At 41.1% G+C, this 21,683-nt stretch overlaps 1 protein-coding gene across 1 annotated transcript in view; it reads right to left on the bottom strand.

The window, feature by feature from the left end:
• Nucleotides 1-21,683, bottom strand: part of LOC103346293 (zinc finger protein 585A) — a 63,092-nt gene that overhangs the window by 26,038 nt on the left and 15,371 nt on the right. The window contains 2 exon segments of the mRNA XM_070067836.1: nucleotides 397-489; nucleotides 739-865. Coding sequence (XP_069923937.1) covers nucleotides 397-489; nucleotides 739-865 — 220 coding nt within the window.

Below are 21,683 nucleotides of genomic sequence, written 5' to 3'. Positions count from 1 at the left end.
TCTGAGAACTACAATAGTTACAGAAAGACCCAATGTACCACCTTCGGTATACATTCACAAGCAATTTAAAAAATTTGTTTCTGCAGACCAGAATCTGCTTAATTTCTTAAAAATTTATTTCTATCTCATTGTGAATTTGTCATTCCTGGTGACCTCCTTTCATTTTTTACATAAACACTCCTCTGTGATAATATGCAATTCTGGAGATTTTGATCAGTTGCTGATTTACACATGAAACTTCATTTCCTTTGCCTTTATGAGATACTGATCTCCACAGATACTGTAGAATAACTGTGTCTGAAGTAAGACTTGGAAAAAATTCATAGAAAGAGCACCACTCAACATCTGCTGCAATGATTCTACTTTGGCCTCCCTGACCATTATGTACACACTGACCTGGAAGGCTATGATGTAAGCATTCTTTCCCCATCCAGGGCTCTGCTCCTTGCTCCAACTTCAAGATCAAGTCAGGTTTGGTCATGCAATGCCCTATTAATGGAAATAATGTAACACTTTGTGAAATCACTATCTTGGGTTAATTAAAGGTGAACAGCTTGGTCCAGGAGCTATGCAACAAATGTTCCAATTTGAATTCCTTCTCAGATGGTATATAATCAGATTCTTCATGGACTCAAATTCTATTCCTGTCCCTCATTTATAAAGTTGATAAATAGTGCTCACTTATTTGTCAAATAGTGAGAAAATGTTACCATTGGGCATGTGATGAGTGTCACTCACCCAAGGAGAACAGGCTGCTGTAGGTCTCCAGCATCACATCCCTGTACAGGATTTTCTGAGCTTGGTTCATGTTCTGCCATTCCTCCCAGGTAAAGTACACAGCCAGGTCTTCAAATGCTATCATCACCTGTGATAGAACACTCCTGGTCAACATGTCAACTCTGTCACATAACAAAAAATGGCAGTTGTATAACTTCTGCATGCATATGGAGGAAGAAGGAAGGATGCCATTTCATTTCAGATTTGTTGAGCATTTGGACAGCCACACAGAAGCATTCAACAGGGGATCAAACCTGTGGTATAAAGGCTGTGAAAAATGCCCAAGCTGGAGGGAAACAGGAATTTCTGTTCAGAAAGGCCTGACTATGTCAAGGGCAATTGCACAGTAGGCTGAAAGGGGGACAATAGTCACTCTGGAATGAGCAATGTTCAGAAGAATGCAGAAGTATTCAGGGAAAAAGACAAGAATCCATCAGGGAAGCTATGAAGAGATTGAACAGAGAAGAATTTCCAGGAAAACACCATGCACAGTCAATGCAATTATGGCAGAGAAAAAAATATTTTAAAAGAGACATTACAGACTTAACTTAGTGTTTATGAAGCCAGCTCAGATACTCTATCTCTGCATCAAATTTCCAAAGAAATTTCCTTGAGAAATTCTGTACTATAATCTGCATTTGTGACTGAGGGAAATGCAGAGATTTGTTCATGAACCTGTAGTAGGCACCAGTATTATGGTGCAGCAGATAAGCCTGCACCCTCCACCTGCAATTCAGGCATCCCATGTGAACAGTTTGAGTCCTTGGTGCTCCACATGGGATGCCTGTGGTCATTTTGTGAATGAACCAGTAGATGGAAGGTATCTCTTTCTTACTACCCATCCTTCTATATCTCTGTTTGCCTTTCAAATAAGTTAATAAATAAATCTTGGGGCCAGAGCTGTGGTGCAGTGTGTTAACACCCTTGCCTAAAGTGCTGACATCTCATATGGGTGCCATTTATAGACCCAGCTGCTCCACTTCTGCTCTAGCACTCTGCTATGACCTGGGAAAGCAGTAGAAGAAGAACCAAACCCTTGGGCCCTTTAACCCATGTGGGAGACTGAGAAGAAGCTCTGGCTCCTGGCTTCAGATCAGCACAGCTCCGGGCATTGTGGGCAGCCAGGGAGTAAACCAGCAGATGAAGATCTCGCCTCTCTCTTTCTCTCTGCCTCTCTTTGTAACTCTGACTTTCAAATAAAAAATAAATTTTTAAATAAAAACTTAAAACATAAAAGAACCTGCAATAGATTTTTTTCCTCACACAGCCCTTATGCTATCTCTGAATCAAGGTCAGCTCCCCAAATTATGAAGGTCTGCATTACTCTAACAATTAAAAAAATAAATGCAACTGATTTGTGTTTTAGCACTAGCTAACTCTTACCCTTGCAGAATGTTCAGTGTTTATTTCCATGGTGGTACTGAAACACTGCCCACTACATCTTCTATATAACAATAACGACTGTATTTGACATCATGACCCCCAATTTCGAATATTATCCTTGAAGCCTCATTTAAAAATATAAATAATATGTATTTGCTATGGCAACAGAAAGATGAGAACAAATTGCCTTATGTTAGAGTACTTCAATGCTTGATAGTCATGACAAATTCATTTGTCTTGTTTTTATATATTCCCTAAGAATAAAATTTATCTTTATTTTTCCATTTTTATTAACAAATTATTATAAATCTAAAAAGAAAACTGACAGCAACCTGAGAATAATTAAAAAAAAAAAACACTTACAGGGCCAGTGCTATTGCACAGTGGGATAAAGCCCCAGCCCTCAGAGCCAGCATCCCATATGAGTGCCAGTTTGAGTCCTGGCTTCTCTACCTCAAATCCTGCTCCTACAAATCTTACTGGGAAGGTACTGGAGGATGACTCAAGGGCGTGGAACCCATGCACCTATGTGAGAGATGCAGAAGGATCCTGCCTCTTGCCTGTAGATTGGCTCAGCTCTGACCATTGTGGCCTTTTGGGGAATGAACCAGCAGATGCAAGACTCTCTTTCTCTCTCTCTTTTTCTGTTACTCTCTGTGACTCTGTCTTTCAAATGCATAAAATAAATATGTTTTTAAAAGTACACAATCTGCAGGTGATGTATAAATTTTCTTTGCTCTTTGAAATATCTGGAGGTGCCCTGAATCATACCTGGAAGAAAACATAAATGCAAGGATTTAAAAGAAAATTTCATGGCTTTCTTTCTACATTGCACTGTAGAAAAAGGAGTGCTAGAATGAATAAAGAATCATGAATACATAAATAAAGAAAACATAAACTTCACCACGGAAGAAAAATTATTTAAACATGCAAATATATGGCAACTGAACCCACCTCTATTAAGTGGCAGAGATTAATCAGAAATTATCTTTGGTTTAATGAAAGCATTGCCAAAATTTTATTAAATGATATTGTAATAATAAAAAAACAGTAAAACTTTGTTATTGTTGAAATGAATTACATTCAGTAAAAATTACATTAATGAAAGTTATTTTGGGGACTGGCACTGTGGCTTAGTGGGTAAAGCTGCTGCCTGTATCCCATGTGAGTGACGGTTCAAAACAGTGACAGAGCTGCAATCGACAGTCACCCATACAGGTTTCATCTCAAATGGCCTGAACACCCAGCTCCATCACATTGCCATCTTGCATGAAACAGACTTTCTTTCTTATTTTAAGAATTTTATTTGTTTGACAGGTAGAATTACAGACAGTGAGAGAGAGAGGCAGAGAGAAATGTCTTCCTTCCATTGGTTCACTCTCAAAATGGACACAATGGATGGAGCTGTGCTGATCTAAAGCCAGGAGTCAGGTGCTTCTTCCTGGGCTCCCACCCAGGTGCAGGAGCCCAAGCTCCTAGGCCATCTTCTGCTGCTTTGCCAGGCCACAGCAGAGAGCTGGATAAGAAGAAGAGCAGCCGGGACTAGAAATGGTGCCCATATGGGATGCCGGCACCCCACATGGAGGATTAACCTACTGCACCACAGTGCTGGCTCTGGATGAAACAGTCTTTCTACAGAACTTTTGTAGCTGCCTCTGTACAACTGGAGACACATTGGTCTTGTTTCAGTGCACCAATTTTTGACAAAAATATCTTTAAAATCTCAACCTTATTCACCCTTTCTCCACCTCCAGAACTGAGGATGTGGCATTGGTGTCCCTTCCTAGGCCAGCCAAGATCTACAGGGTGCACCTGAATGACATAACTTAACACCTCAGATCTATGACTGTCACCTATGTCACCAACAGACAGACACCTGTCCTGCTCTCCAAGGTTCCTTTCACCCTCACACTAACATCCACAGACACAGAAACCAACCCCACAGTTCTTGAGCAATATGAGGAAAGCCCCAGAGTCAGAAATTCTGTGAAGATGGTGGGAGTGGTTGGAATGGCACATGCTGAGAAGGAAGCCAGAGGAGATTTCCCATGGTCCTGACGTGCTGACATCATGGGCAGATGAGGCTAGATTCCCAGATACCAATGCATGTCTCCATTAGAAGCAATGAAGATGATCCATACATCAGCTAGAAAATCAGCCTCCTTGGACACAGAGGGGTTACATCAGAACTTGTCTAACCACAAGAGATATCCACATAATAATCAATTCCTCATTAATGCTTGACATATTTACAACCTAAAGAAACATAGTATAAGTGGAGAAATTCAAATGTGGAAAGAATTCTTGGGAATTATATTTAAATTTATCATAATTTGATCCTATTGAAAACCTAAAATTTGTTTTTAAATTTTATAATGAAAAAGGATAAAAAAAGATGTTCCATCTTATGTCTCTACAGCATAAGATATACATCAACTTTCCCAGGTTCTATATGCATTTATGAACAAAGTTTCATAGGTGTACTCAGTAGTGTGGCTCCAAAAGTCTTAACCAGGGATTCAACTAAATTTAACAAGGAATTTTAGAAGAATTCCAAAATATGTATCAGAAGAAAAATACATACTTTACTTGGTATATCTCATTTTAATTATACTATTGTCTCCATTTCCAATTGTCAGATGTACAAAAAAATCCCAGAAGCAGCAGAGTTAGTCCAACATGATGAGGAATAAAATACTTTTTAAGTTACAACTTGACTAGAGAAAATGAGAATTCACAGATCCCAGATTAAAATAACCAAGATGGCTCAATAAAAGGAAACTCAATGTCTTCTTACACTGACATTTATTACCTCAGATTTATTTAACAAAAAGGAGATTACTCCAGCTATTCCCCATTAGGCAGCCCAATTTAATCTGCTAAATCTATTTTTTAAAAAAAAAAGCACCTCATGATAATTACTAAAATCATATTGCTGTATGCCACCCACCATGTCCACTGTACCTTATACCTAATGTTAACAAATCTGATGCATCTCAATAGATAAATGATGTGTCTTAACTATTACAAGTGTGGCAAATGTGTTTTGTTCAAAGTTTTTCCAAAAGCCCCTCAGTCTCAGTTTGCCTTCACCTTGAAAAGATACTTCTTCTGAGGTATACATGGGCACCTCATTGACTTTGCCATCAAACACAATTTTTGCAAAAACAATTAACCACACCCACCACTTATCAGGAACACAAGCATGCATCACATAGATGACAAGCTCCAGGAATGAGATGATCTGACAGACTTCTCAAGTACATACAAGCCTAATCATCCTACTTGGGTTTTAGTGCAATGCATACCTCATTTACAAAATTAATTGTCACCTTTGCTACAAATCAGTCCAGCTTATATGGGCCTCCCTCTGATGAAAGGGGCTAAAATCCATCAAAATAAACTCTAGAAACTGTCCTTGTGCTCTCAGTGACTTTTTCATTCTAGGGGCTCACAAACCTTCTAAATTCTTTAGATCACCTATGATGATCATTAGTTCTCAAGGACTATGATGCAAGTAATTTCCCCTCTTGGAATCTTGTTATTAACTATGCTCTATGAGAAATGAAGTCTACACACCTTGTGCCTACAATTCTCCAAACCATGTTGTCTGCTAGGATATTGGCCATGAATATAGGACAGTAAAATTTGAGCATGGTTACTGAGGTCTCCTTAATAAAAGATGGACTGGGGCTGCGACTGTGGTGCAGTGGTGTAATCCTCCACATGCAGTGCTGGCACCCCATATATGCACTAGCTCTAGTCCCGACTGCTCCTCTTCCCATCCAGCTCTCTGCAATAGCCTGGGAAAGCAGGAGAAGATAGCCTTGGGCCCCTGCACCTATGAGGAAGACCTGGAAGCTCCTGGCTACTGGCCTAGCATCTGCCCATCTCCAGCTGTTGCATTCATTAGGGGAGTGAACCAGTGTATGGAAGACCTTTCTCTCTTTCTCTTCCTCTCACTGTCTGAACTGTACTTGTCAAATAAATAAAACCTTAAAAACTATATGTAGGATGGACCAAAATGTGGCATACTCTATTTCAGCTCCAGTATCTACTGTCTATGTCAGTGTCTCAGGGTAACGCAGTAGGTCACCCTCTAACAAACAAGAAAAGCTATTTAAGTTCAGAGGACACCATTCTGCTGCCTGTTGACCTTATTACTGTTAGTCTGGATGCTTTCATCCATTGCAATCCAGAGACCCAATTTTCCCATAGATATTAACATCAGAAAACATGAAAATATGGTGAGAAAAGCTTAAACTGAGAGTTATGATTAATAACTATTTTAACAAACTTTCTTAGAACCCATCTAGTCCAAACCTTGGACAACTGGAAGCTGTTGTACTTGGCCCACCCATAATCGAGATGTGTTCTAATTCTTTTAACTGCAAGGAGAGTATCATAGACATTAATGCTCCAAACTGATCCAGTTCCCTGCAAATGTGTCTGGGAAAGCAGCACAGGATGACTCAAATTATTTGAGCTCCTGCTCCCATGTGAGAGACCTGGAAGAAGACCCTAGCTCCTGACATCAGTCTGGCCTAGCCACAGTCATTGCAGCCATTTGAGGAGTGAACAAATCAGAAGGAAGATCTCTCCCTCTCTCACTTTATAGCACTGCCTTTCAAAGAGCTGAAAAACTTACAATGACTCATTATGTCATTAATTTAGTACATAATGCTGAGAAAATCAGAAGTATTTGTTAAAAATTGGTTGCAATGCACTAGATTTATAATTTTTGAATGTATCTTTCCAATGTATAATGTAGTTCTGTGCTAGTTTAGAGTATCAGAAATTTAAAATGTGCAAAGTTTTTAAAAATATTTATTGTGAGACAGAGTTAGAGATATAGAGAGGAAGAGAAAGAGAGAGAGGCTTCTACCCACAGGTTCACCCCCCAAGTGGCCAAAATGGCTGGAGCTGGGCCAATCTGAAGCCAGGTGCCAGAAGCCAGGAGTCAGCAGCTTCCTCCAGGTCACCAATGTGGGTGCAGGGGCCCAAGCATTCATGCTATATTCCACTGCTTTCCTAGGCCATTAGCAAAGAGCTGGATTGGAAGTGCAGAAGCAGGGACTCAAACTGGTGCCCACATGGAATGCTGGTGCTGCAGGTGGAGGCTTAATTCTACTATGACACAGTGTGGGCCAGTGACAGGTTTTAGGAAGATGTCTTTTATGTAGACTAGGCTACAATATTGTAAGGTAAGGTTTAGCTTTTATTTTCCACACATCAGTATTCATCTTTTAGCAATTATAAATATTGACTATCATATGCATCTTATGAAGCATTATATTGATGTTACCTGTACACAACCATCAGGCACTTCCACTGTAGAATGTGTTAATGTGTATAGGTATTTTTGTTTGTGTGTACATGAATGCACAACTTTTGGTGGAGTTAGTACTGAAAGTAATACTGTAAGAAATCCTACACTCATTTCAAAACTTCTGTCCTCCCCAGAGTTGGCTGTCTATCAGGCAGACCACAGGGCCCCTTTTGCTGTTATGGATTGAAATGTGCCTCCCTAAAACTCAAACATTGAAGTGCTAACCACCAATGTGACTCTATCTGAAGAAAGTGCTTTTAAGCAGGTCAAATGATATATATGTCTGTCACATCAGGAGAAAGGCTTCTGGAAAAATCAAGCCTATTAGGGCCTTGATCTGATATTTTCAACCTCTGCAACTCTCAGTTGTAAAATTCCACAATTTAAATCAAATTCTCTGAGGAATTTTGTTAGCAAATTTATACATCCTCATTTCTGCCAGTGTTTTCTGCAGTCATCTGGAAGGTCCTCATGATTAGCAGAGAAATATAGAAACTAAAAACTATGATTTTAGATGACCAAATATCTACTAACACAAAAAAGGATATCCCAGAAGAAACCTACTACCATTCCGCAGGACCCAGAAAAAAAGCAAGAATGAATCAAGTTGCAGGGCAGTGAATAATGAAAAAAAGTGAATAATGAAAGATAACTGCGGCCGGTGCCGTGGCTCAATAGGCTAATCCTCCGCCTTGTGGCGTCGGCACATTGGGTTCTAGTCCCGGTCGGGGCACCTGATTCTATCCCAGTTGCCCCTCTTCCAGGCCAGCTCTCTGCTATGGCCCAGGAGTGCAGTGGAGGATGGCCCAAGTGCTTGGGCCCTGCACCCACATGGGAGACCAGGGGAAGCACCTGGCTCCTGGCATTGGATCAGCGTGGTGCACCAGCCGCAGAAGCCGTTGGGGGGTGAACCAACAAAAATGCAAGACCTTTCTCTCCGTCTCTCTCTCACTGTCCACTCTGTCCATCAAAAAAAAAAATTATGGGGGGGGAAGCCATTGTAATCCATTAACTGTACTTTGGAAATTTATATATACTAAATTAAAAAATATTTTAAAAAAAGAATGTCAGTGATATATTCTGAGGTAAGCTTTAACAAAGGGAAAGCAAATTTTACTTTTAATTTTTCTGATATTGCTTTTGAGGAACCTGTGATGGTCATAGTTGCATATGAGTTCTGTGTTCAGGATAAATGTAAATTTCTTTAACAAAATAATAAGTATTAAGTCATGAGGAGTAGATGAGTTTACCCAGGCACTACACATATTTGTAAAGTATGAGGACAAGCACTGCAATGGTAAACACCTGAGCAATATCCACATCTAATTTTAGGCAGAAGAAATGGCAAATGAACTGAAACAGAGTAATTGAAATGATAGAGAAAAGCCAAGGAGATGAGAGGTGATGAATGGTGAGGGTGCAGTGTTTGAGGAGGGAGCTAAGAAATGTATGCTGCCTTCCAAACCACTTTGTTCTCAATCTCTTTACTCCGCTTCATGTTATATTTTTTAAAGACTTATTTATTTGAAAGTTGGAGTTATGCAGAGAAAAATAGAGAGGGAGGTCTATCTGCTGGGTCACTCCCCAAATGGCTGCAACAGCTGGGGCTGCACAGATCCAACACTGGAATCCAGGAGCTTCCTCCAGGTCCTCCATATGGGTGCAGGGACCCAAGCACTTGGGCCATCTTCCACTGCTTTCCCAGCCCATAGCAGAGAGTTGAGCAGCCAGGACTCGAACCAGCACCCATGTGGGATGCCGGTACTGTAGGCGGCAATTTTACCCACTACATCACAGTGCCGGCCCCTCTGCTTCACTTTCATAATGCAACTTATTCTTAAGGAAACTATATTTTACATTTTCCTGTTAGCATATTGTCATATTAACTCCTAAGAGAGAAGTGGCCTGTATTCTGTGCTTAGAAGAGGATTTGGCGCATAGTAGAACTTCAGTGAAGTGCTACGTGAATGATGTGCACTCAGTAAATGAGGTATTTAAAGCAAACATTGCATGTAACCAACACAGATATCACTAATGACCTTGGGAAGACCAATTTGAGAGGAATAGTGGGGACAAAAATAAGACTCCAATAAGTTGAATAATAACAGAAAGGAAAGGAAGCGAGATGGATGCAAAACTACTGACCACTTTTTGAGGAATTAAATTCACAAAGGGGCTAGCATTGCAGCAAAATGGGGTAAACTGCCACCTGTGATGCCACCATTCCATGTGAGTTGCAGTTTGAATTCGAGCTAATCCATTTCCAATTCAGCTCCCTGCTAATGCACCTGGGAAAGCAGAAGATGGACCAAGGACTCGGCCCCTGCCTCTCATGTGGGGGACCTAAATGAAGCTCCTGACTTCAGCCTGCCCCAGCCACAATTGTTGCAAATCTTTGGGGTATGAGCCAGCAGATGGTGTCTTTCCTTCTGTAACTCCACCTTTCAAATAAATAAATCTTTAATAAACAAATAAACTGATTAGAAAACAAAAACCCAATATCCTATCATCTTATTCCAAAAAGACAAAAAAAGGACAAATCCTAGAGATGATATTGGAAAAGAAAATCCTCACACATGGAGGGTGAAAACATGAATTAGTATAGCTGTTATGGAGAAAAGAATGATCATTCCTCAAAAAAGAAAAATAAATCTACCATTTGACAGAATTATTTTGCTCTTCGCTATATATTAGAAGAAAATTTTATTAGAAGGAAATTATAAGGAAATGAAAAGAGCATATCAAAGAGACAGCAATTTTCCCATTGTCAGTATAACGCAGTTCACTGCAGCCATGATTTGGAACCAACCTAGCTGAATAAAAAAATGTACAAGGGATCATTATTTAGACACAAAAAAGAATAAATATTGTTACATTAACTGAAATAAGCCAGAAACAGAAACACAAATGTCACATGTACCTTATCACGTATGGAAGTGAAAAAAAAATAATGCATCTGAACAGAGAATTGTTCTTGTCAGAGAAGGGTAGAGGCTAGGGACAGACGAGGATTGGATGACAGGTACCAAACTACAGTGATTCACAAGTAACTGCTGGTGTTCCACAAAATCATTAGATGATGATAATATACCATATTAGGTCCTTTGTAAAGAACTGAAGAGGAGCTGGTAGCCTCAAATCATGAAGAAGAAACAGAAACAGTAGGTGTTTAGCATAATCACTTTCATCTAATCAAATAGTGCAGTATACCCTATAATAATGAATGACTAGTACACATTAAAATCAAAAATTGTTTCAATAACATTTTAAAAATCAAAAGCATTCCATTATACTAACAATGAGCTATTTGAAAATGAAATTAGGAAAACACTTCCATACTTAACAGCATAAAAATAGGAACAAATATCCTCCAGCACTATCTTCATTGGTTAGCAGTGATTAATCAAATACACAGCTCAAAAATCAATAAATCGGGGTAGGTGCTGTGGCGCAGCAAGTTAACGCCCTGGCCTGGAGCGCCAGCATCCTTTATGGGCACTGGTACTAGTCCTGGCTGCTCCTCTATGATCCAGCTCTCTGCTGTGGCCTGGGATATCAGTGGAAAGTGGCCCAAGTCCTTGGGCTCCTGTACCCATGTGGGAGACCCAGAAGCTCCTGGCTCCTGGCTTTGGATCAGCACGGTGCACTGGCCGCAGTGCACCTGCTGCAGCAGCCATTGGGGGGTGAACCAATGGAAAAGCAAGACCTTTCTCTCTGTCTGTCTCTCTCTCTCACTGTACACTCTGCCTGTCAAAAAAAAAAAATCTTTAAAAGAACAATAAATCAATATAGTCTTTCAACTTGAAATTTCTGATCAGCCTTACATGGTTTATAACCAACAATGCCAGCATCCCATGAGCACCAGTTCCAGTCCCAGCTGCTTCATTTCAAATCAGTCCCCTATTAATATGCCAGGGAAAGGAAGCAGAAGATGGGCCAAAAGTCGGGTTCCTGCCACTCACATGGAAGTCCAAGAGTTCCAGGCTTTTGGCTTCAATCTGGTGCTGTCTGGCCACTGCAACCACTGTGGGAAGTTCTGCAACCATTGGGGGAAGTTTAAAACAGATCCCTCCCTCCCTTCCTTTCTTTCTTTCTTTCTTTCTTTCTTTCTTTCTTTCTTTCCTTCCTTCCTTCCTTCCTTCCTTCCTTCCTTCCTTCTTCCTTTCCTTTCCTTCCTCTTTCTTTCTTTGTTTCCTCTTTCCTTTTTTTCCTCTTTCCTTTCTTTCCTCTTTTTTTCTTTTCTTTTCTTTTCTGTCTTTCTTTCTTTCTTTCTTTCTTTCTTTCTTCTCTCTCTCTCTCCCCTTCTGCCTTTCAAATTCACAAAGTAAGCCTTTTTTAAAACATATTTTTAAAAGTATTTTAAAAGATAGGAGAAACTTTATTTATCAAAGCAAGGAGAGCATAAGATGAATAGTAGGACTCCTAATTTCAAAAATCTACACTAAAGAAAAAGCTAATGAAACTCAAATTATAACCAAACATCATTATCTATTATCTACTATAATCTTTATCTTGAGAGTTAGGAAAAAAAAAATGTTCATTCCCTGTGAAAAAAACAACCTCGGGTGGGCATAGTGGGTTAAGCTGCTGCCTGCAGTGCCAGCATCCCACACAGTACTGGTTGAAGATCTGCTGCTCCATTTCCAACTCAGCCCCCTCCAAATGCACCTGGGAAAGGAGCAGAGGATGGCCCAAGTGCTTAGGCCCCTGTCCCCAAGTGGAGACTAGGAAGAAACTCCTAAATCCTGGCTTCAGCCTAGCCTAGCCACAGCCATTGCAGCCATCTGGGAAGTGAACCTATTGATGGAAGATCTCTCAGCCTAAACTTCTCTCTCGGTACATATGCCTTTCAAGTAAATAAAATAAATCATAAAAATAAACCATACACAATGTAGTATTTTGGCAATTCTCTCACACAGAAAATCTTTGATAAACTGTAGATGAGTGTTCCCGCATTAATGCAATTCAGAAAGAGGATTCCTTTCTCCCAACCTGTGGTAGACATCATAAATGTAATTAATGGGAAGATGAATGGACACCATCAGACTGCTTCCTCACAAGGCATCTTTCCTTAAAGCCATCACTGCTATGTTACCAGATTATGTACTTCATATGAAATATTTGTCTCTTACAAATTTTGAGTACATTGCCAAAACTGACAGTAGTGAAGGGACTGATGTGCCAAGGACAGCCAGTTAGGGAGATGAATCTAGGAATCCAATCCTTGCTGCTTCCAAGTCCTATTAACAGGCACACAGCATGTTTGCTCAGAAAAAGGTTTTACTGTTGTTTCATGGGTGTGAAGCAGCTCTTCCCAGCAAAAACACAAAACTCCTTGTCCATTCACAAGCTCTGTGATAGGAAGTGCACAGGAGAATAGTTCAAACACACTGGGGTTAAGAGGAGAAATGCTGTCACCCTAATACCTCAAACCGGAATTCAGTTTCTATTTTTACTTTCTAGATGCCCTCATTGTTCTAAATGAGTTTCATAAATTAGTAACTTGGGGGCCAGTGCTGTGGCGTAGCCAGTAAACCCACTGCCTGTAGTGCCAGCATCCCATATGGGTACTGGTTTGAAACTCAGCTGCTCCACCTACAATGCAGCTCACTTCTTTGGCATGGGAAAGCAGTGGAGGATGGCCCATGTCCTTGGGTCTCTGCACCCACATGGGAGACTTGGAAGAAGCTCCTGGCTCCAGGCTTCAGACCGGCACAGCTCTGGCCTTTGCAGCCAATGGCAGAAGTGAACAGCAGATAGAAGACATCTCTAACTCTTTCTGCCGTTCTTCCTCTCTCTGTGTAATTCTGATTTTTCAAATAAATAAATAAAGCAGTAACTTGGTGACAACAACTATCTATAAGAACATGTGAAGTACTCAAACACAGTTTGTCACATAAAGTCAGCAAGTTTTCAAGGGCACACCTTCTACACTATGTGGCCATCTCTGTGGGTGGGGGTGCATTTTTTTTCTTCCCCTCTTCTTTCTTACCATTCTCACATTAATAACTTATATAGATGCTTCCACAGACCAGTCTCTATGAAAATATAGACTATCCTCCCATGACAAAAATGTCATGGGTTTAAACACAGAACCCAAAATAAGAAAAGTATTTGGTCTTCTTAATTAAACACTGGGGAATGTAAGATAATCAGTGGATCATTCGGTAACTGTAAAGACCTGGGCAGAGAAAAACTGTTACTTTTCTGTATTTATGAAGCTGTAATTCTCCACGTTATGCAAACTCAGATTAAAATAACTCCAGTTAGTGGGCAGCACTGAGGCAAGAGTGACTACTCTCTACAAATGCTATTCTCTACAGAGTCAGCAAACCATATGGGTGCTGGTTGGAATCCTGGCTACTCCAATTCCCATCCAGCTCTCTACTGTGGCCTGGGAATACAGAAGAAGGTAACCCAAATTCTTCATCCCCTGCACCTAGGGGTAGGAGACCTGGACAAAGCTCCTGGCTCCTGACTTCAAATCAACACAGCTAGAGCCATCTATCTCTACTTCTGCCACTTTGTAACTCTGCCTTTCAAATAAATAAATAATTAAAAGAAAAATAGCTCCATCCTGGGAAGAAGCTCTTGGCTCCTGGCTCAGATCAGCATACCTCTGGCCATTGCCGCCAAATGGGAGTGAACCATCAGATGGAAGACATCTCTCTCTCTCTCTGCCTCTCCTCTCTCAGTGTAACTGCCTTTCAAATAAATAAATAATTCTTTAAAAACATAGCTCCAGTTATTGACAACACGGTAGACTGGCATTAATTTTAGTTCACTTCTCACTTTGCAAAGGGATCAGTGCCAGGTAAAAACAGTTGACAGCCTTCCTAACAGGGGAAAAAAAAAAAAGCTGAGGACAGAAAATGAAAAGCAGCCAAAGAAATCATCAGCTACAATTCCATGGCCTTGGAGAAGAAATATGGCCACAACCTGAGACAAAGAGAGAGAAGTGGTCCCCATCCAACACAAACCTTGAAAAGTGGATGCTCACAATTAACGAGTGAAACAGCTGCCCACTGAAATCTTGTCTAGGGAGGAAAGATGTCCTAAGTTCTGCTTCTGTAAACTCCAGTCATAAATCTGTCCCTGGCATCTTTTTTTACAAACATACTGGACCCACCAACCATTGGAAACGTGGTCCTAAGTCATGTAGGCTGCATTTACACCCACCAATGCTGTAACAGCTGAGGTATGATGCTGATGATCCTACAAATATTCTAAGAACCTTGAGTTTGATGCTCAATTCGCAGGAAATCATTCCAGCTGAACCTGGAGGCATTAATAAACTCCTTGGACCCCCCACTGTCTTTATGTCTTTGAAAGAAGAGAGTTTTCCCACCCCAGCTTTCCGTAACAGCCTCAAATTCCAGATTGTATAAAATCTGTTAATTAAATACAGAAATGGGATCAATCCCCAAAGCTACTGCACACGCTTCACACTGCTCCCTCTGGGAAAAAGCTGAACACTCAGGGCCACACCCGGCAGGTGTGTCCACAGGGACTCCACCAGGAAGATGAGGTGTAGGATGAAGCAGTGGGGCAGATCCCAGTCAGAGCTTCCTTCCCACCCCTCTGCTGCCTCAGGCTCTCCGCTGAAGGCTATGCAGCCCCACCCCGCAGGAACCAGCCCAGGAAACAGCAGGTGGACCGGCCAGACTACATTCAGAGACCACTTGCAGTGGGAACCGGGCTTATTTAACTGTGGAGAGCAGTCTCTCCCTGCCTTCCTTCCCGGTGCTCTCAGCTGCCTGCATGTGCAGGTTCCCAGAACGCTGCCCTCTCTCTCCCATAACCACTAAATAAAGCACATGAGGGACAGTTGGGCGCTGGGAGCCTGGGAAGCGGAGGTGGGAGACAGAACAGCCCTGGTGGGCAGTAGCACGTGCACGCGCACAGGAATTCAGAACACAGAAATCCTCGGAGCTCCTGGGGACTCTGGGAAATGGAGTCCAGGCCACAGCATCCCTAGAGCATTCCAGTCCTGACCTCGGGGGAAAGCTGCCATGATCGCTGAGAAGTGAGCCTCACTGGGGGCCGCCAGCCACCCTGGCACCCACCCTTCTCCCACATGCGTCCCTGACCCTTCCTGTACCCCAAATCTGCTGCAGAAAGTCCCGGGAGCAGGTACTCTTTCTTCTGCACACACGGGGAGTGAAGCGGGAGTGAGGGGCAGAGAGTCCCTGCACGTGGACGATGAAGAGGGAAGCAGCAGCAGGAAGCAGGCTCGGGGTGAGCACTCGGAAACTGCCTGGGATCACACGTGCAGAGCAGGAGATGCAGTAAATGTGGGAGAAGGTGCAGCACAGCCTCCAGGGTTGACTCAGATCAGGGAATGAACTCCCTCTGGTCCCAACTCAGAGGCCCATGGGCGGGCACTAGCACGCGCATGCGCACAGACACTTGGAATGCAGAATATGTCAGAGCTCCTGGGAACTCTGGGAAATGAAGTCCAGGCCGCAGCATCCCTAGAGACACAGGCTGGCCCTCCCCTAGGGCTGCAGCCTGGGGTGGGTGCCCACCACCAGAGGGCGTTTGCTTTTGTTTATGTCCCTCCTTTCTGTCCTTCCCAACCCAAAATCTCAAGGATCATTTGGTGTCCTTCCTTTCCAGAAGCAAAATCTTTTCTTTTTATATGTGAATTTTCTCTTCTCTTTTTTTAAAGATGTATTTATTTATTTATTTGAAAGTCAGAGTTAGGAGAGAAGGTGAGGCAGAAAGTGAAAGACAGAGAGAGAGATGTAGAGAGAGACACAGAGAGAGAGGTCTTTCATTTACTGGTTCACTCCCAAATTTGTTGTAACCACTAGGGCAGAGCCGATCCAAAGCTAGGAGCCAAGAGCTTTTGCCAATTCTTCCATGCGAGTGTAGGGGCCCAAGGACTTGAGTCATCTTCCACCGCTTTCCCAGACTACAGCTGAGAGCTAGATGGGAAATGGAGCAGCTGGAATTTGAACCAGTGCCCATATTGGATGCTGGCACTTAAGCAGTGGTTTTACCACAGCGCCAGACCCAGAAGCAAAATCTTACAGTGACAACCACTGCTGCTAATTGACCCCAAATCCTAACTCTCTTATAACCTCTGTCTTCTTTCAGAAAAGAATCTTATTTGCTGCATTGTCCCTGGAAACTTCTCTGAAATCATAAATGAATATGAATAAAATGTAACTTTTAGCACAGGTGTAGAAGGCACAGTTTAACATTCAGTTTTGAGAATACAATTTTTATTTGTGTTGTATTGATTGTTCTTTTCAAATTTTACACCTTCTTTTAATTTACCAAGTACAGAGACAAACAGAGGAACTGGATGCAGAGCCAACATTGCTGAGTATCTTCAAGGAGCCAGGTTAAGGGGCTAAATGTCTTACATCATGTCATTTATACCTTAGATCAATTCTGTGGGCAATAATATCAATTTTCAAACAGGAAATTGAGTGGAAAGAGTTCAGAAAAAGCCCATGACAATATCATTAAAAAGTCTAAGCTAAAAGCCAATGAAATATAATACTGGTTTTAAAAAAATCATTCTTTTGTCTTGGGGCTCAGTTTCTAACACCTTAAATGTCTCATAGGGCAAAAAAAAAAAAAATGAGAGGGAAGAGTGCCTACAATAATTTACACTGTAGAGAACCACATATGATTATTATTTGTCTGAAAAAGGGAGGAGATTCAAAATTGCTATTATTCCATGGTCATTTTTTCTTATGTTTAATATCAAATGGAATGTATGTATTATGAATTCTTAGGTATTTGTGTGTTTTTTGGATTGTTTTATTTTTTAAGTAGAAGTTCAAATGGATAACTGGGTGACATCAAGTTCTTTGCTTATGATTACTTCTCTGAATTAGAGTTCATGGAATTAAATTTGTTGCTGGATTAGGAGTGGTTAAATCTTTATCCACTGACTTCACACTAGTATTTTCAAGGTCAGGCAATATTCCTTGGGTAGATTGTTCTTTCTTGCCAGATGGAAAACTTCATGGGGCAAGAAACATATTTGATGTGAAATTAAAATTCAGCATCTTGACAGAGATAGTATTTTAGTTAAATGAATATTTGAAGATATACAAAATAAATAAATAAGATTTCTGAGCTCCAAGAAACACTTAATAGATAGGCCTAGGAAATAGAGATCTATTTGATGACTGCCACACTTAAGTGAATATGTAATTGTTGTTCCGACACAAGTTTGATCATAAAAAGGGCATATTAATAATTATACACTGTTGATATGTATAAACCAGAATCATCTTGGGCCAAACAAGTTAAATGTTCACCCTACCTATGGAAGGCATTCCATTTCTTTATTTAATAAGCATTTCTTTAAATATTTATTTGAATGTAAGAGTTACACAGAGTGAAGGAGAGGCAGAGAGAGAGAGAGAGAGAGAGAGAGAGGTCTTCCATCCACTGGTTCACTCCTCAATTGGCCGCAATGGCCAGAAATGTGCCAATCTGAAGCCAGGAGGTAGGAGCTTCTTCTGGTCTCCCATGTAGGTGCAGAGGCTTAAGGGCTTGGGCCATCTTCTACTACTTTCCCAAGCCACAGGCCACAGCAGAGAGATGGATTGGAAGTGGAGCGTCCAGGGCTTGAACCTGTACTCATATGGGATGCCAGCACTGCAGGCGGTGGCTTTATCTGGCTAGCCACAGCACCAGTCCCTTTAATAAGCATTTATTGAGCATTCCTTTGTGTGGTATGTTGAAAGAATTAGCAGCCACTTGATTTCCCTAGAAATTGGAGTAAGAGATACTCAGCAGCAAGATGTAGGCAGGGAGAGTAGGCTGAATGACAAAAGACTTTGGACACAAAAGTAAGGAAACAAAAGGTAGGGAGGATAATGAAAAAGTCTATTAAAGGTAATTTAGAAGGACCTGAACCAAGGAACTGTGGCAGTGGGAATGCAGAAGAAGCAACAGATTACAGTGAGATCTAAAAGGTAGAATCAACAGGAGTTCAATGCTTTACTATGGCAGATGAAAGCAGGAGAAAAGTCATGTGTAAATCTGATTTTGGATTGTATTATTAAAGGACAAGGTGTTCTCAGCATATTAATGTTCATCAGTACTACATACTTCCTCCAATCCACTTATAAAATGCCCATAAATCCAGGACACAATCTCATAGGAATATGTGATCTGTAATCCCTATTTCTATCATCAAGCCAAACATTTTTAACTGCTACTGTATACAATGGTCCTCATTATGATGCAGTTACTTTGAAACCACAAGGCATAATCAGAGGCTGTAAGAACAGTCTTTAAAAAGTTAAATTTAAAGCCCAAAGAATTATTTAATTCAAAGCTGAATTTGGAATACCTCACAAATTCAGAGTTCATGTGTCCACCAACCTCAGGTACTCAAAGTACAATAAAGGAGAACATGAGTAAAAATTTTTCCCAGAATAGCCAAAATATGCATTATAAGGTTCAAGTGAGGTGTCCTGCCACAGGCTCAGCATAGTGATTCTTAAATAAACTCACTCTGTCTTGGTTGCTCTGGCAGGAGTGGCTGGGCACACAGAGAAGAGGAAAGCAATAGATGTGAACTGTGAATAAGTTGAAAGGGTTCCAACAAGAGTGCTGCGGAGCTCCGTGGCCCTATCTGAATGTAATATGCAGGCAGACATTTGATTTCTGGGAGACTACAATGCTCTAGGAGAACTGAGCACCATCAGAGCATTCAAGGCCAACATCCAGAACTCACTGAGTGATGATAGATCACAGTATCTTGGCTTCATGGACAGAACTAAGCTTGCTGCATCTTTCTGTTTGGAGCCACTGGAACTGAAGAGCACATGGGGTCATAGGGGGTGGAGGAGAATGGTGTGTGGGGGTCTCATGGTGGTGGTAGCTGTGCAGAGGGAGGGGTGGAGGAAGAGAAGATCGAGGGCCCTTAGCACTGTGGGAGTGTGGAGCAGAGAAGGGAGGGAGACAGGGATGACTTGTCTGCATCATGCCTGGTACTCTCTTGGGTGTAATGATAGAACATGAATGGTGGGAATATAATGCTTACCCTAACAGCACTTCCAGTTCTGGGGGACAGATGACAAGACATAGACAACTACAAAACCATGTGAGAAAGGATGTAGGTGCACAAGAGATTCTCCTACATCATTTGTGAATGCCACGCCAGTGTCAGGTAAGAATATTGGGTTAAGGTCAGATCTCAGGGGTAGCAGAGCCCAGAAATGACAGCATTGTCTGAAATGAGAACAGGGAGATGGTAGTCAGAGGCAGGAGGGGCAGCACTATGCGGGCTGCATGAAGAGCCCTGGCTGCCAACACAGTGCCTGCCACCCACCGTGCGTGTGAATTTGCCACAATGGCAGGGAGGGCAAGTGTTGTGACAAAGGTAGGAGGGGAGCTCATGGCTGGGGCTCCATGTGTCTCCAGAGAAGTTTCATATGATCAAGTTCTTGAGGATTTGAGTGGTACTGTGAATGGGCACTGACACTTGGCCCACAGCTTTTGGTCAGTTTTTACTAGATATAATGTCTGAATTGTGCTGTTCAAATTCCTGTATCATCTCTGAACTCAGTGACTTTATTCTGCAAATTGAGGGAGGTCAGTCTTCTTTATTTTTTATTTTTAAATATTTACAGGATTTATGTATTTATCTATCTATCGATCAATCTATCTATGTATCTGAGAGGAAGAGTTACAGATAGGGAGAAGCAGAGACAGAGACACCTTCCACCCACTGGTTCACTCCCAACTGGCCACAATGACCAGAGCTGGGCTTGACCTGCTATATCACAGCACTAATGTCAATAAAGCTTTTTAAAAATCTGAAGAAGGAAAACGTAAAATCATAAATTATAGTGGCCTGCATGTGTACATTTCTGAAAAGTACATAATTTGATCCTATTGAAAACCTAAAATTTGTTTTTAAATTATATAATGAAAAAGGATAAAAAAGATGTCCATCTATGTCTTTACAGCATAAGATATACATCAACTTTCCCAGGTTCTATATGCATTTATGAACAAAGTTTCATAGGTGTAATCAGTAGAGTGGCTCCAATGAGTCTTAACCAGGGATTCAACTAAATTTAACAAGGGCACTCAATAGGAATTTTAGAAGAATGCCAAAATATGTATCAGAAGAAAAATAAATACTTTACTTGGTATATCTCATTTTAACTATACTATTGTCTACATTTCCAATTGTCAGATGTACTAAAAAAAATCCCAGAAGCAACAGAGTTAACATGATGAGGAATAAAATCAAGTTTTTAAGATACAACTTGGCTAGGGAAAATGAGAATTCACAGATCCCAGATTAAAATAACAAAGATGGCCCAATAAAAGGAAACTCAATGTCTTCATACACTAACATTTATTATCTCATGTTTAATTAACAAAAAGGTGATTACTCCAGCTATTCCCCATTAGGCATCCCAATTTAATCTGCTAAATACAGTTTAAAAAAAAATAGCACTTCATGATAGATTACTAAAATCATATTGCTGTATGCCACCCACCATGTCCACTGTACCTTATACCTAATGTTAACAAATCTGATGCATCTCAATAGATAAATGATGTGTCTTAACTATTACAAGTGTGGCAAATGTGTTTTGTTCAAAGTTTTTCCAAAAGCCCCTCAGTCTCAGTTTGCCTTCACCTTGAAAAGATACTTCTTCTGAGGTATACATGGGCACCTCATTGACTTTGCCATCAAACACAATTTTTGCAAAACAAATTAACCACTCCCACCACTTATCAGGAACACAAGCATGCATCACATAGATGACAAGCTCCATGAATGAGATGATCTGACACACTTCTCAAGTACATAAAGCCTAATCATCCTACTTGGGTTTTAGTGCAATGCATACCTCATTTACAAAATTAATTGTCCAGCTTATATGGGCCTCCCTCTGATGAAAGGGGCTAAAATCCATCAAAATAAACTCCAGGCACTGTCCTTGTGCTCCCAGTGACTTTTTCACTCTAGGCGCTCACAAAACTCCTAAATTCTCTAGATCACCTGTGATGTCCATTAGTTCTCAAAGACTATGATGCAAGTAATTTCCCTCTTGGATCTTTGTTATTAACTGTGCCATATGGGAAATGAAGTTCCTACACACCTTGTGCTTAGGATTCTCCAAACCATGTTGTCTGCTAGGACTTTGGCCATGAATATAGGACAGTAAAACCTGAGCATGGTTACTGAGATCTC

The sequence above is a fragment of the Oryctolagus cuniculus genome, unplaced genomic scaffold (assembly GCF_964237555.1).
Source record: "Oryctolagus cuniculus unplaced genomic scaffold, mOryCun1.1 SCAFFOLD_69, whole genome shotgun sequence".
Classification (NCBI taxonomy): Eukaryota; Metazoa; Chordata; class Mammalia; order Lagomorpha; family Leporidae; genus Oryctolagus; species Oryctolagus cuniculus.
This window is presented reverse-complemented; position numbering and strand designations above follow the sequence as displayed.